This window comes from Sardina pilchardus, chromosome 12 (assembly GCF_963854185.1).
Source record: "Sardina pilchardus chromosome 12, fSarPil1.1, whole genome shotgun sequence".
NCBI classification, from domain to species: domain Eukaryota; kingdom Metazoa; phylum Chordata; class Actinopteri; order Clupeiformes; family Clupeidae; genus Sardina; species Sardina pilchardus.
This window is the reverse complement of record NC_085005.1, coordinates 10042675-10055647: the sequence shown is the minus strand read 5'-3', so window position 1 is coordinate 10055647 and position 12973 is coordinate 10042675. Positions and strand designations below refer to the sequence as shown.

Sequence of the window (12973 nt, the reverse complement as noted above, 5' to 3'; positions counted from 1 at the left end):
AGCCTACCTTATAGGCATTTTTAAAAGGTAGGCCAAGTAGGCTACTTCAACTCAAGTAAAATAAATTGACTTAGCAACTTTTTATTTTATTGGAGTCATTTGACAAAGTGTAGCCTATACTTTCACTTAAATAAATAAATTGTGTAAGCTACTTTGTCCATCTCTACACGCAATAATGCAAATAAATGTAATTAAAGACTATCTTAATTTAGGCTATGGCTCTTATCTTACTCCAGCTTTTCTTAAACACACAATGCAGCACGGTAGCCTAATTATGTCCAAACCTGTGCGTTGGTGCTTTTACAATGCAGTTTTTGTAGGAATTCTTATTGGTTGTTATGGGTTCGTTTTGTATGCGTATGTGTTCTTTCATACATGGTTTCCTCAACCAGTTGGATTGAGCGCAAAGATTATGGAAACAATCAGTCATACTGTAGCCTAATTGCCAGCCCTCTTCTGGCGGAGCACAGAGCAGAGGCTAAAACTCGCCTTGAGGCTCACAGCAGCAGTGCACTCTGCGTTGCGTGTGAAGTAGACCATAGCCTACCTCTTCAAAGAGACAGCGATGGGGACTGGAAAGTGTCGGTTTTCTACTCTGGTTCTCACTTTCCTCTGTAGCCAAGCTCTCGTCGGAAATACATGGGACTTAACTTTGCTTCATACCAACGATGTCCATGCCCGGATAGAAGAGACGAGCAGGGATTCGGGAAAATGCACGAAAGCTCCGTGTTTCGGTGGAGTGGCGAGGAGACATACAAAAATATTAGAGCTTCGCAGAACGGAACCTAACGTATTGCTCCTGGATGGCGGCGACCAATTTCAGGGCACGGTTTGGTTCAACTTGTACAAAGGTGCAGAAGCAGCCTATTTCATGAACAAACTAGGATACGATGCAATGGTAAGACAGTCATATTCTCTTTATCCATAGGGATATCCTTTTTTGTAGCCCAAATTATGTGTTTCTTGTAATGAATACGAATGAATATGAATCTTGATAGCCTACTCCTACACTTTGCATTGTCTTTTGAGGCTGATTAGACCGATGTTGTTACTGTAGGCTTCCCTTGAAACATCTGGAAGAGCAATAGCATTCTAAGTGCGCGTCTTTAAGCATCATGACACAGTAGCCTAACCCATCAACATCAGTTGATTTCGAGTCAGTAGAAAGTAGGCAAGGCTGAGCCATGCAAAGCTGAGCCATACCATAGGCTAGGGTCAACAACCTTTAGGCTACTTTAAAAAGAGTGTTTTTATTTATTTATTTATTTATTTATTTTTTTACAACAATTGAGAAAAAAAAAATCTGGGGACTACAATATTATTTAAGTGCTTTAAATAAGTAGTCTACAGCCTATTGGTTTGAATTAAAATTTCATCACCTGAATCAGGGGTATAGCCTATACTGTAATTGGACGGGTAGGCTAGTTGTACGGCAGAGCAGAACTTGGCCAACGAGGAGTGCTCCAAAATAGACTGCTGCGTCTTTAAAGAGATTCTGAACAGTTCTCATCGGTTGCCGCCCCCTGTTAAACACAAGTGAATTTACAAAGGTGGGCTTTTGGGCTGAAGAGGTCTGCTTAGTGAATGGTTGGAACAAAAAGACTATGTGGCATGACTTGCAGTTCCATTGATAAACTTTACTTAAGCCTACTCTAACCTCTTCTCTGGACTATTGTGCAGTATCTGGTGGTTATTCCCGCAGCAGGCCTAGGTTTAGAGACAAACCTAGGTAAGAGTAAGTGGTAAACCTCCTACAACAAGAGCCCTAGACCTGATTTTGTTAGGAGAATTAAGCCACAAAGCTCTTCTATTAGGAGGTTTACCACTTACTCTTTAGTTAACTTACCCAGGTTTGTCACTAAACTACTTGGAATACCCCCCTGGTGTGATGAGCTACTGTTGACTAGCCTATGTTGGAAGTGGTATTGAGGTGTGACAGTATAACCATGTAGTTTGTTGGAAATCTCTCAAATGTGTGTAATTTGTTCATTTGTTCTCACAGAATGTTATGAAGCCTATTTTTTGGACATCCACTCATTCACTAGTGTGATATACAGCGAATGTAGTCAGTGCACTATGCAGTCAATTAGTGGATGTTTTGAACGCAGACTAAGTCGCAGGTTTCCATAAGTATGTGTATGGGGACTGACTTAATTCCATGGAGGATGTCCTCCAGACGTAGAGGTCTGGAATCTTATTTGGAGGTGCTGATGAGAGGCCAGGACATGTCTGGACAGGGGCTATCCTTTTCCCCTCTGTGACCATTAAGATACACAAAAGGGCTGTAAATCCGCAACCTTGGGATTCTGAGTGGCAAGATAAACACATGTGTTTTCTATAAGGAGAGATGTCATTAGTCACAGTAGTAGTGATGAGATCTTCTCTGCTTGTTTTGGTTTGAGAGCATAAATAAATTGTAGGTCATTTAAGACAATGTTTACCCAGTAAGTTTATCACCAGTAAAGTTTAGAAGAAAGTGGCCCCAGCTGTGGTGCAACTGGCTGGGGCACCTGCACCGTACCCCGGCAACCCGGGTTTCATCTCCGCCCCGTGGTCCTTTCCGGCTCCCACCTCTCTCTCTCCCATTCACTTCCTGTCATTCTACACTGTCCCTGTCATTGGCATAAAATTGCCCAAAAAATATACTTAAAAAAAAAAAAGATTAGAAGATAGTAATATAAATAAATAAATAAATAGTGGTCTTGGTGCAGTACGTGTCTCTACTGTTCCTTTGAATAGATACGTGGAATGGAGGAGACCACCCCCCTCCGAGTGCTGATTCCACTTTTCTGCTTCGTCTGTTTGAGACTATACATCAGACAGAACACCTTTATTTAAAGATTAACGCTCTGGCAGCATCTGACGCACGTCAAGTGATACCAAAGTTCAGAACTTTTTACTTTACTTATAATGGAGCAAAGCCCTCTGGCAGTGTCTGACACGCGTCAATGGCAAACTTTAGAAAATCTGAGTGTCAAATCCATAGACGTTAATGTGGTCGCCATTAGTGGGCGTTGGCCTTTATATACACAGATCAACATAAGGCGTAGACGCCGACCTCAAACCTACTCTACTGTTCCTAGTTTAGACCACGGAACGGAGCATCTAACGAATGTCCCAATTTAACACCTCTAAAATGTCACCAACATCTAAACCAGTAGTTCTCAAATGTTTCACAATGGGGACCACATCAGAAAATATACAGTATTTTACATTGCACATACTGTTTTGCTAAATTTTGGGAGTGGTCCCAATCGCCGTCTGGATCCAGGTGGCGATGTTTTCGCTTGGCAGAGTTTTGCGCTCTTTGGGTGCTTTTCTAGTTCTACATGTATTTTGACATAATTTGAAGTGCTTATTTGTTCTTCATGAAAAAAAAATGCCACTAGAGAAAGTCACCCTCACCACCAGTGGAACCCGCACCACAGTTTGAGAACCACTGATCTAAACACATGTAATCTGTTAACGTGCCACATGGTTTGGGTCACATGGATAACATGATATTGAGACACTCAGTGACCAAGACTGTTACTCATCTCATCCTCCCTCCTTTTCTCTCCAGGCTCTGGGGAACCATGAATTTGACAATGGATGGGAAGGCCTTGTCAAGCCCTTTCTGAAGGATGTGAACTGCTCCATCCTGAGTGCAAACATCCAACCAGATAGCTCGATGGCATCCAGCGTCTTGGGGCACTTTATGCCTTACAAGATTTTCAAAGTGGGTTCAGAGCAAGTGGGTGTGGTGGGGTACACATCCAGAGAAACACCTGCTCTGTCTATGCCAGGTAAAAACAACATGGTGTTTAAAAAAAAAAACACAACTGATGTCACTGACAGAGAAACACCATCCCTACCAATGGAGTTGTTCTTGCATTAGAGAGTATGGTTTTCATGGGACAGTATAATATGGCACAGCAGATACCCACTATATGTGCTCGAGATGGGATGATGCAGAATAGCAAAAACCCCAAAGTACATCCGACTGTTGTTTTAAGCCCCTTAGATAGCTACACTTTCATTCTACTCATGGCCAATGTCTTCTCTAAAGCACCAGGTACATTAACCTCACTTGTCTTTTTCCTCTTCACTTTAGGTCCAAACCTAAAATTCCAAAATGAGATAACAGCCCTGCGGACAGCAGTTGAGAAACTCACCACTTTGGGTGTTAACAAGATCATTGCCCTCGGCCACTCTGGTTTTACGGTAGACAAAGAAATAGCAGAACAGGTCCCAGGTGTGGATGTGGTGATCGGAGGACACACAAACACGTTCCTGCACACAGGTGAGTGTAACAGTATAGCCAACTGGTCCGTGGCTGTGCCATATGTAAGTTGTGTAATGTGTCAAACTGTATGTGTGTGCTATACAGTATGCTGTACCTGCTGTGTTGGTGTTTTCTATGTGTTTGCGTGCTATACAGTATGTCTGTGTGCTTCTCCTGTGGCACAACAATCTTTGCTTTTTGGGGGCAGCTGTGGTCTACTGGTTACAGTAGAGCTTGGGCTTGTAACCGAAAGGTTGCCGAGTCAATCCCCGACCGGTAGGAAGAAATGTGGGCGGGGGAAGTGGTTGAGCACTGCTGTACGGTCTAAACTGATTCAATGATCTATGCTAGGCTAGAGCTAAAAGTTGTATCGCCAGACTCACAGAATGGCTGGATGAAAGGGAAACAGGTAAATATCAAATTGTTTTGCTCGAGGTGAGGTGAAAAATGAGCTTAATTCCCCAAATGATGGAATAACCCTTTAAGAGTCATGTGAGAGCGAGAGAGCTGTCAGCCTGGGCTTGTACTGTACCTCGATTGCTAGTGTAGGAATGAATTTGAACCTTTATATCCTTTTAACTTTTATATGTGTGTGAACTTAGATCCTTATATGTGTGTTCTGTCTTTTGTCCATTTACTCTCTGTCTTGACTGCTAATGGTTCCTGAGGGTGCCGGGCATGAGCGAAATTGTACTGATTGAAGGTGACTGAGATGATTGTGTGTCTTAACATCTGGGGCATGTCTTCTATGTCTTCTGAGGAGTGTTGGCATTCTTGTTTGGTTGGGTTGAGAAAGTGTGGGGCCCAAGGAGTGAGCTGTCATGGTTTTAGGACCAGGGCCGGCATCCCCCTGGTGATTGAGTGAGTTCGACTTGCTCGACAAGTTTGACTTGCCACAGATAATGGTTTTGGGATACCCCTTTGGGGTCAACATATTCAACAGTATAGCATACCACAGGGGGAGATGTCATTAGCCAAGACTGTACAAGAAGTGTATCTTTGTATTGTATCGTCAGGCTGTGTTTGTTAGCCACACAACGTACTGTAAGTCTCTGGTCCCATGATTAATGCTCTCTGAAGAATTCTGGCCGACTGCTGACTCTGCCTGAGACTTTTTGACCAATCCTGAAAAGTTAGTACAGCACTGGCACACTCAACCTCCAATCTGAGGTGCTGCTGCTGTTTGCTGGTTCAAGTCTGGGTGAGGGCAAGGCAGAGCTGTGCGGTTCAACACAACGCAGGTTACATGTTAGAATGTGCCCTTACATGAATGTAGGCTCATGCTCATGTAGCAGCAATTAAATATTGTTTTTTAGTCCTTTATACAGACATTTATGTTTGTTCTGAAGGGTCATGTTTTTTAGCCATTGTAGATAAAGAAAGAAAAAGGGAAAAAAAAGAAAAGGTTCTGACCATTTCAAACAGGGAGGGGAACAGGTCAGAATCTCTAAATAACAAAGTGTTCATTTTAATATACTCATTTGTTCCAACTGTAGAGACTAAGGGGGAAAAATCTGTTAGCAGCTATGCCCCTTGCCTTGTGTCATGCACTGCTCACTCAAGACAATCTGACCAAGTGCTATACTGTTTTTGCTACAGCTGATTAACTGGGTGTAACTTTTGGGCAGGGTGGGTAGAACTGTAATTGAGATCAGATGTGTCTGCAACACAGTGTTGAGTTTTAATGTCCTGGCTTTGGAAAAATAACTCATTTTCTACCAGAGAGGAAGTTTGTTTCTTTTTATTTTTTCCCCCTCTACTTCCTTGTATTTCAATTGAAGAGTGGTTTGACCTCTTCAGTGTTGAGACTTTGCCAAAATCCTGAAGTCACAACAGCTGTATTTCCACCTAATATTTTAATGCACGTTTTTACCTATTTGAATAAGAAAGCTGAATCTAATCTAATCTTCAGAACCTTTGCTACAGTACATACGCTACTGTGTTTATGAGCTGTGTTCATGTAAGCCTGACAGCATACAGTATAGAAGTCTTCTGGCTATCACAGTGCGGTTGACGAGAGACAGTCAGAAGTGCGAGACTGAAACTGAACTGAAAGTATTTCATTAACCACATTCAACCTCTTAAATACCCATGTCCTCATTTTGTGTGTTTGTGTCCCTCCCTCGGTCTAAAGGAGAAGCCCCGTCCAACGAGGTCCCTGCTGGGCCTTATCCCTTCATGGTGACGTCACAAGATGGCCGGCAGGTGCCTGTAGTTCAGGCTTATGCCTTTGGGAAATATCTTGGCCATCTTAAGGTGACTTTTGACGTCAGTGGAAATGTCCTTGAGGCAAAAGGCAATCCAATATTACTGGACAGCTCAATAACACAAGGTAAATTAACATATTTGAAACGTTTTATGGAAAAGGCAGGTATCAATTATATCAGTACCTTAAATAATGAATGTTTTTGTTTTCCCGCTTTTAAAAAAAAAATGGCATCTCACAATTGATCTTTTCTAAACCTTGTTGCATGCTACACTGCACATTCTTAACTTGTGGTTTATGCATGCATACACATGTACACAAGAGACAGTGTCTCTGTGCGTGTGAGCGAGAGTGAAAGAGAGGATATCTGCTTCACTATCATATTGTGATCACTGCAGACCCTGCAATCCTGGCCGACGTTGAGGAGTGGAAGAAAGGCTTGGCTAACTACACCGCTCAGTTTGTGGGCAAGACTCTGGTCTACCTCAACGGGACTTCACAGGAGTGTCGGTTCCGCGAGTGCAACCTGGGCAACCTCATCTGTGACGCCATGGTGTGTACAAAACAATACACGCCCTTAGGCCATGTAAAAGAATAGAGATTTGTCAGCTGATATTCATACTGATAAACTGGTACAATGTCCAACATTTTGAATGGCTACAATGCGAATGCCTGAAAAGTACCTGATGGTGACGTGTTTGGATAATCAGAATAGGCCATTGTGTACATCAGAGTTGCAGGACACAAATCTGTCATACACTTTTTTTTTTTTTTAAGAAAGAAAAAAGGAGTCGATTTTTCCTTCCTTATTTTGTCTTGCTTGGCTTAGAATAACGTTGCAACCTTCATCAGACTTATAGGCCAGCATTGGTTGGAGCAGTAGTAGTGTAGTGGTGAAGGAGCTGGGCTAGCATGCTGTAGCTCAAAAAAGTTGTGGGTTCAATTCCTGGCTTCCTCCGTTGTACCCTTAAGAGCAAGACACTTAACCCCAAGTTGCTCCGGAAATAATGTAGACTCCCTTAGACATCTTTGTCAAAATTGAGTTATTGACACATTCTTTTTCTGTGGCAAATTAAGAAGGTGAGGTGAGGTGTTTCTTGTAGTTTTCTTGCATTTTTGGACATTAAATTTAACGATGTTTGTTCCGCTTATCATCAGTATACCTCTAAGACTTTGAAGCTCAATATCTCAGAACTACTCAGAATGTAGATATAACCTTAAACTGTAATTTCTAAGGGGACGACATGTAAGTCGCTTGGGATAAAACGTGTCTGCTAAACGCTGTGTTTGTAAATCATTCACTCCATATTCACTGTCTTCTGCAGGTGGACCACAACCTGAAGTACGCCGATGAGGTTCAGTGGAACCATGTGAGCGCTTGCCTGCTGAACGGTGGGGCAGTGCGCTCACCTATTGACGAGCGTGCCCGAAATGGTGTGTTTGTGTCTGCCTCTGGTTTTTGATGTTTTAATATAGTATCACAATGGTGAGATTTAGGCATGCAGTCCACAGGAATGTTATCCACCACGTTAGTACAGAAAATTGATAGTGGATAGTTGTTAAATAAGACGATGACTATGGAGGAGGGTTTAAGAAGGGATTTCTCTGTTTAGTTGCAGAGCCAGCCCTGTATGAACAAAAAGTATATTTGTCTTGCAGGTTCTATCACAATGGAGGACCTGATTGCAGTCTTGCCCTTTGGATCCACATTTGACTTGCTTCAGCTGAGAGGCTCCACCATCAGAAAGGCCTTGGAGCATGGCGTGCGACGACACGGTGGTGGCACAGGGGAATTCCTACAAGTATCAGGTACAACAGTGTGCAAGGAGTCTGATGTCACAGGCCAACACCGTAGTTTCCCAACTATAAGCCACAGCTTATACTGTACATTGATTTCGGAAAATTTCTTGAGCTATGAGGTTAATACAGGGGGACAGTTAATATGGTATTCATATGGTTTTGTTTTTTTAACTTGCACAAAACACAGTCTTGCGGCTTATACACAATGTGGCTAATACACAAGACTGTACATAGTTTGATCTTTGGGGCTTACCCCACACCTCCTCTTGACATTAAAGTTGTTTCTGTACCATGCCTCTGCAGGTTTTCGAGTTGAATTTGATCTCAATCAGGAACCCTACCATCGTGTGAAATCTGTCCACATCCTTTGCACCGAGTGCCGAGTCCCACGCTACGAGCCAATGGAGGATGGAAAAGTTTACAGACTAGTCATGCCATCTTACATTGCGGATGGTGGTGATGGTTATTCAATGATCAAAGACGAAAAGCTGAAACACGACAGCGGTAAGTTGGGTGCGAGGAAAGGAGAAGTGTTTTTCTCACTCACCGCCTTTCTGAACCGCAAGCATTCTGCTCTGCAGAGCCACAGCTGTCGATGCCAGTTTCTTTTTCAACCGTGCGTCATCTTTTTTCGCAGGCGATCTGGACATCGCGGTGGTGGAGCGCTACATCAGTGAGTCCAAGAGAGTTCATCCGGCCGTGGAGGGCCGCATCAGGTTCACGAGTTCAAGCCAGGAGGAGGGCCCGACAGGTGGAGGAGCTGGTCACATGATCTCACTTCCACTCTTGGTCATGCTTCTGGCTTTGTCAATGAGCCTATAGTCAGCAGTGTCTGAGCCGGAGTTAAAAACGAAAAGCGAAAACTAAATGATAACGAAAATGAACAATGCAAAACTAACTAAAACTAAACCGAGCTAAAGATAAAATCAGCTTAGTTTCAGTAACCCCCCCACCCCCCAGTTTGCACTGTGGGTGTTATATAGAGTGCCTGTAAAAAGTATTCACCCCCCCCCCTTGAATATTTCCCCTTTTATAGCTTTTTATAAATGGAATCTTAATCAATTTAATTTGGCCTTTTTTACAATCATTTTCAAAAATGAATATCAAAGTAAAAGCAAATTTCCACAAAGTAATGTCTCTGAACCCACCCTCACTCCTCCAAAACAATGACATTTCTCCATCTTATGCTATATTGGTGCTTTCAAGCACCTGATTCTTCATCCTGTTTCATTTCCCCATAACCACATCTGACCCCATCAGCTCTGTCCACACGTTTCGCAAGTAGCTGTCCAGTTCTAAATCCTTCAACTTTTGGCATAGTTTTTCATGAACTCTGTGACTTCCTGTGGTGTGATTCACCTAAAACCCCATGGCTACTCAGGTCAAGACTACAAAAGCTCCGTTTGCATTAGTTTGTTCGTTGGGTATAATTTGGCTGGGCAGCTTAACCACTGGTGTGGAAATTAACAGTTCGATTTTTGTTTCTATTCAGCAGTGCTTGAATAGCATTTTGCTTGAACACCACGATGCTTTACAGGTATCCTGAACTCTTCACCTGAAAACAGATGGTTCTAGAAGAATTGGTCTCGTGAGAATACACCTGTATACTCAACTCCTTCCCCACTGTGGTGGCGATTGGCGTGATGAACTTGAAACCAGAAGGTTAAGCACATTATACAGTGACAAAAGACTCAGATCTGGCCAATTGTTTGGGGCAAAGTTAGTGAGTGCAGCTTAGCAACTTGTGTAGACATCTAATTTGGGCTATGCATTTGAATTCAGTGTTATTTCAATAACACGTGTAACACAAGAAACCAGGACATTTCAGGGAAGAATTACATGTATTGTTGCTAAGCACGAACGGAAAGTTTAGATGTTTCATTGCACTGAGAATGCACCTGTGTGCCCAAGCCCTCTGACAGGTGCATGTGTGCAAGAAATGTTGGGGAAAACTTACCCAAGAACATAGTGGCCCTTATAGGGTACCAGGTAGAATGTTGCCTGTGAAGAAATAAAAACGTTTTGTAGATTGCTGTGTCGTTTCAGACAAGAACAGTCTACAAAAACAACAGCAAAATAAATAATAGCTTTAGCGAAGTCCTATTGGGAAGACGCATAGTCACATATTCCATTCACACCTCGCTAACCAATCACAGCTCAGGAGAAGTACTACTAGCAAGTTAACACGCCACGTCATTCATTCATTCATTCCTCTTCCAAGCCAATCACAGTCCAATTATGATCACATTGCCTACATCTCCCATTCATTCAATTACCCTATTACAAACCAATAAGTAGGGCATGAGCTTCTCAATAACGTCTGTGTCTAATTCATTTTTGCTACTCTCAGTAAGCTGAATTTGACATCACTACCGCCACCATCAGTTGGTCCCCGTTGAAAGCATACGCCAGGGGCTAGACTCCTTGGCCCTGCTTCGCTCTATCGGCAGGATCCGATATCCCCGTGCTGCTTGCTGGTCTACGCATGGGGCATAGGGTTAAAAATCCTTCCAATTTATTTTGTCTCTCAAGTCTTTTTGGTAGAATTGCAATACCAGGCCCCAGCTGTGGCGCGACTGGCTGGGGCACCTGCATCGTACGCCGGCAACCCGGGTTTGATTCCTGCCCCGTGGTCCTTTCCGGCTCCCACCCCTGCTTTCTCTCCCATTCACTTCCTGTCAATTCTCCACTGTCTCTATCATTAAAGGCATAAAAAGCCCAAAAATATCCTTTAAAAAAGAATTGCAATACCAGAAAGCTAAATAGGTTGCCAGCCCACTTGTGCGAGGACATGCTGTGTATATTAGGTCCCAGTTTTTTGATGAAGTAAAATAAATAAAATATGGCCTAAGAGGAGAACCATTTGAGAGTGCGTGAACTTGTGAGAATATGTGCAATTCATCAAAATTGGCACTAATATTTATTCTGAACTTCCACACCAATACACTTTAGAGGTCCCCTCCTCCTATGGCATAGCTCCAGCAGACAGGAGTGTTGATTTCACCAGCAGATTTCTAATTGCCTTGTCTATTCATCCCTTGCATAAAATGCAGGGGTGTTGCTTATACCGAGCCAAAGAGAGGAATATTCAAACCTCTACCATCAATGTGGCTGTTAGAATAAAGCCGCGTAGTTGAATAATCTAATTTCATTCTAAAGTAGAATGTACGTAGCCTCGAGCCTGATACTGCGCTGATGCACAAACTTAAAAAAGTCTGCTATGTCTAGGCTGTAGTTCTGTCTCTCAATACCAACACAATCCAATGTTCCACTAAATAACGGGAGTTTAGAAGAACGTGTAATAGTCTTTTAAATTGAAGAGTAATATTATAATGTATGTATTTCAATAGCTATTTAATAGCAGAAGGTGTCTTACAAATACAAGAGGAAGATGTTCTGTATAGACTGGCTTTATGATTTATTGTTCAAGAATTGTATCATCCAATTTTCTATACGTGGTAAACATGTAGGTTTTTGTTTATATTATCTTTGAAATAAATGGAAAGAATATAACAGAAGTTAAAAAGAAAATGCAGTTTGTAGTTGTCTAATGAACTGTAACTTATTGCTCATTATTGCTCATTCTGAAAATACTGTTTCCTGGCATAAGCAAAAGGATGAAATAAAATGGCTGTGTTACATGGCTTTTTGACCTTGAACCATTGCAAATGTACTCCACATCTGTCATAGCCTCCTCCTTGTTGTGAGGAATAAGCTGGAAAATAAAAGCAGACTTTGTTCCTGCAGGGTGCACGAATAACTGATGTTTCCCCTCTGACCTCCCAGGACAAAGCAGGCTATATGCACTCCTGTTTGCCCATCTGGGCACACACACACATAAACAATTGCCAGCACAGGGACCATTGCTTCTATTCCAACCATGCACTTTGTGTGGAAAATATGTTGCGGTATGCCAAAATCCATTAAGAACAAGGAAGTTAGTGAGACACTAAGGGGTGTGAGAGAAAAAGGAGTATGAATACTTTTTTTTATATTTCCATGCAGGGCAAAAGTTCACATGAACAGCTGTCTCAGGGGTCTCAGTAGGCCTATAGAAAGTGCAAGAAATTGAGTGCAGTTTTTAAACTTCTGTTTAAACCACAGAAGCTCTCTTGAGCTCTGAAATGCAGCGGTTTGAAACAGTAGTCAGTCATACAGCTCTTAAAACCTCTCCACATATAGAACCACACAGTAGAGGATGTCTGGTGATAATATGCAAATAGCCCCACTGGAAATGTACTTACTGAAAAAATGTCGACGCATTCAGTAGGCCCTACTTATGTGCAGTATGTGGGGATCCAACTACTGCAATCTACATCAAAAATGACTAGTAAGATGTTTCACTCCGGGTGAGGTTATGGTTAAAAGCAACACTAAAGAGTTTTTTGTACCTTAAAATAATGTTTCCAAAAATATTTCAGCGGTTTATCAACTCGAAACAGGGTTAACGGCAGGATCTGCTTTCACTTCGCGGCCCTCTATCGGCTTTAACCGCACTGTGTAACTTTACCAGATCGGGTAGTGTATCTGTAGTTTGATGAAATGAGACATAAGAAACTACAAATTTGACTTGCTTCGATCATAATTTCATAAAATCATGCAACATACTCTACGTTGTCTATGAACATCGTTATTTGCTGGATAAACAAATAGCGTGTGTGTGACAGAGGAAAAGTGCTTTAAAGAGACCCTATGCAACTTTT

General features: G+C 42.3%; 1 protein-coding gene across 1 annotated transcript; it reads left to right on the top strand.

The window, feature by feature from the left end:
• Window positions 1-507: 507 nt before the first annotated feature.
• nt5e (5'-nucleotidase, ecto (CD73)) lies at window positions 508-11914 on the top strand. Its single transcript, XM_062550698.1, has 9 exons — window positions 508-898; window positions 3563-3785; window positions 4094-4282; window positions 6399-6596; window positions 6869-7023; window positions 7796-7904; window positions 8130-8279; window positions 8574-8774; window positions 8908-11914. The coding sequence occupies exons 1-9, from the start codon at window positions 566-568 to the stop codon at window positions 9090-9092; spliced, it is 1743 nt and encodes a 580-aa protein (XP_062406682.1). The 5' UTR covers window positions 508-565; the 3' UTR covers window positions 9093-11914.
• The last annotated feature ends 1059 nt before the right edge of the window (window positions 11915-12973 follow it).

Bases quoted from the DNA above. Each gene is read 5' to 3' on its own strand.
- nt5e (XM_062550698.1), top strand. From the start codon at position 566: ATGGGGACTGGAAAGTGTCGGTTTTCTACTCTGGTTCTCACTTTCCTC. The intron at 7,024-7,795 runs GTGTGTACAAAA...TGTCTTCTGCAG, and splicing joins ACCTCATCTGTGACGCCATG to GTGGACCACAACCTGAAGTA. The intron at 8,775-8,907 runs GTAAGTTGGGTG...CTTTTTTCGCAG, and splicing joins AAAGCTGAAACACGACAGCG to GCGATCTGGACATCGCGGTG.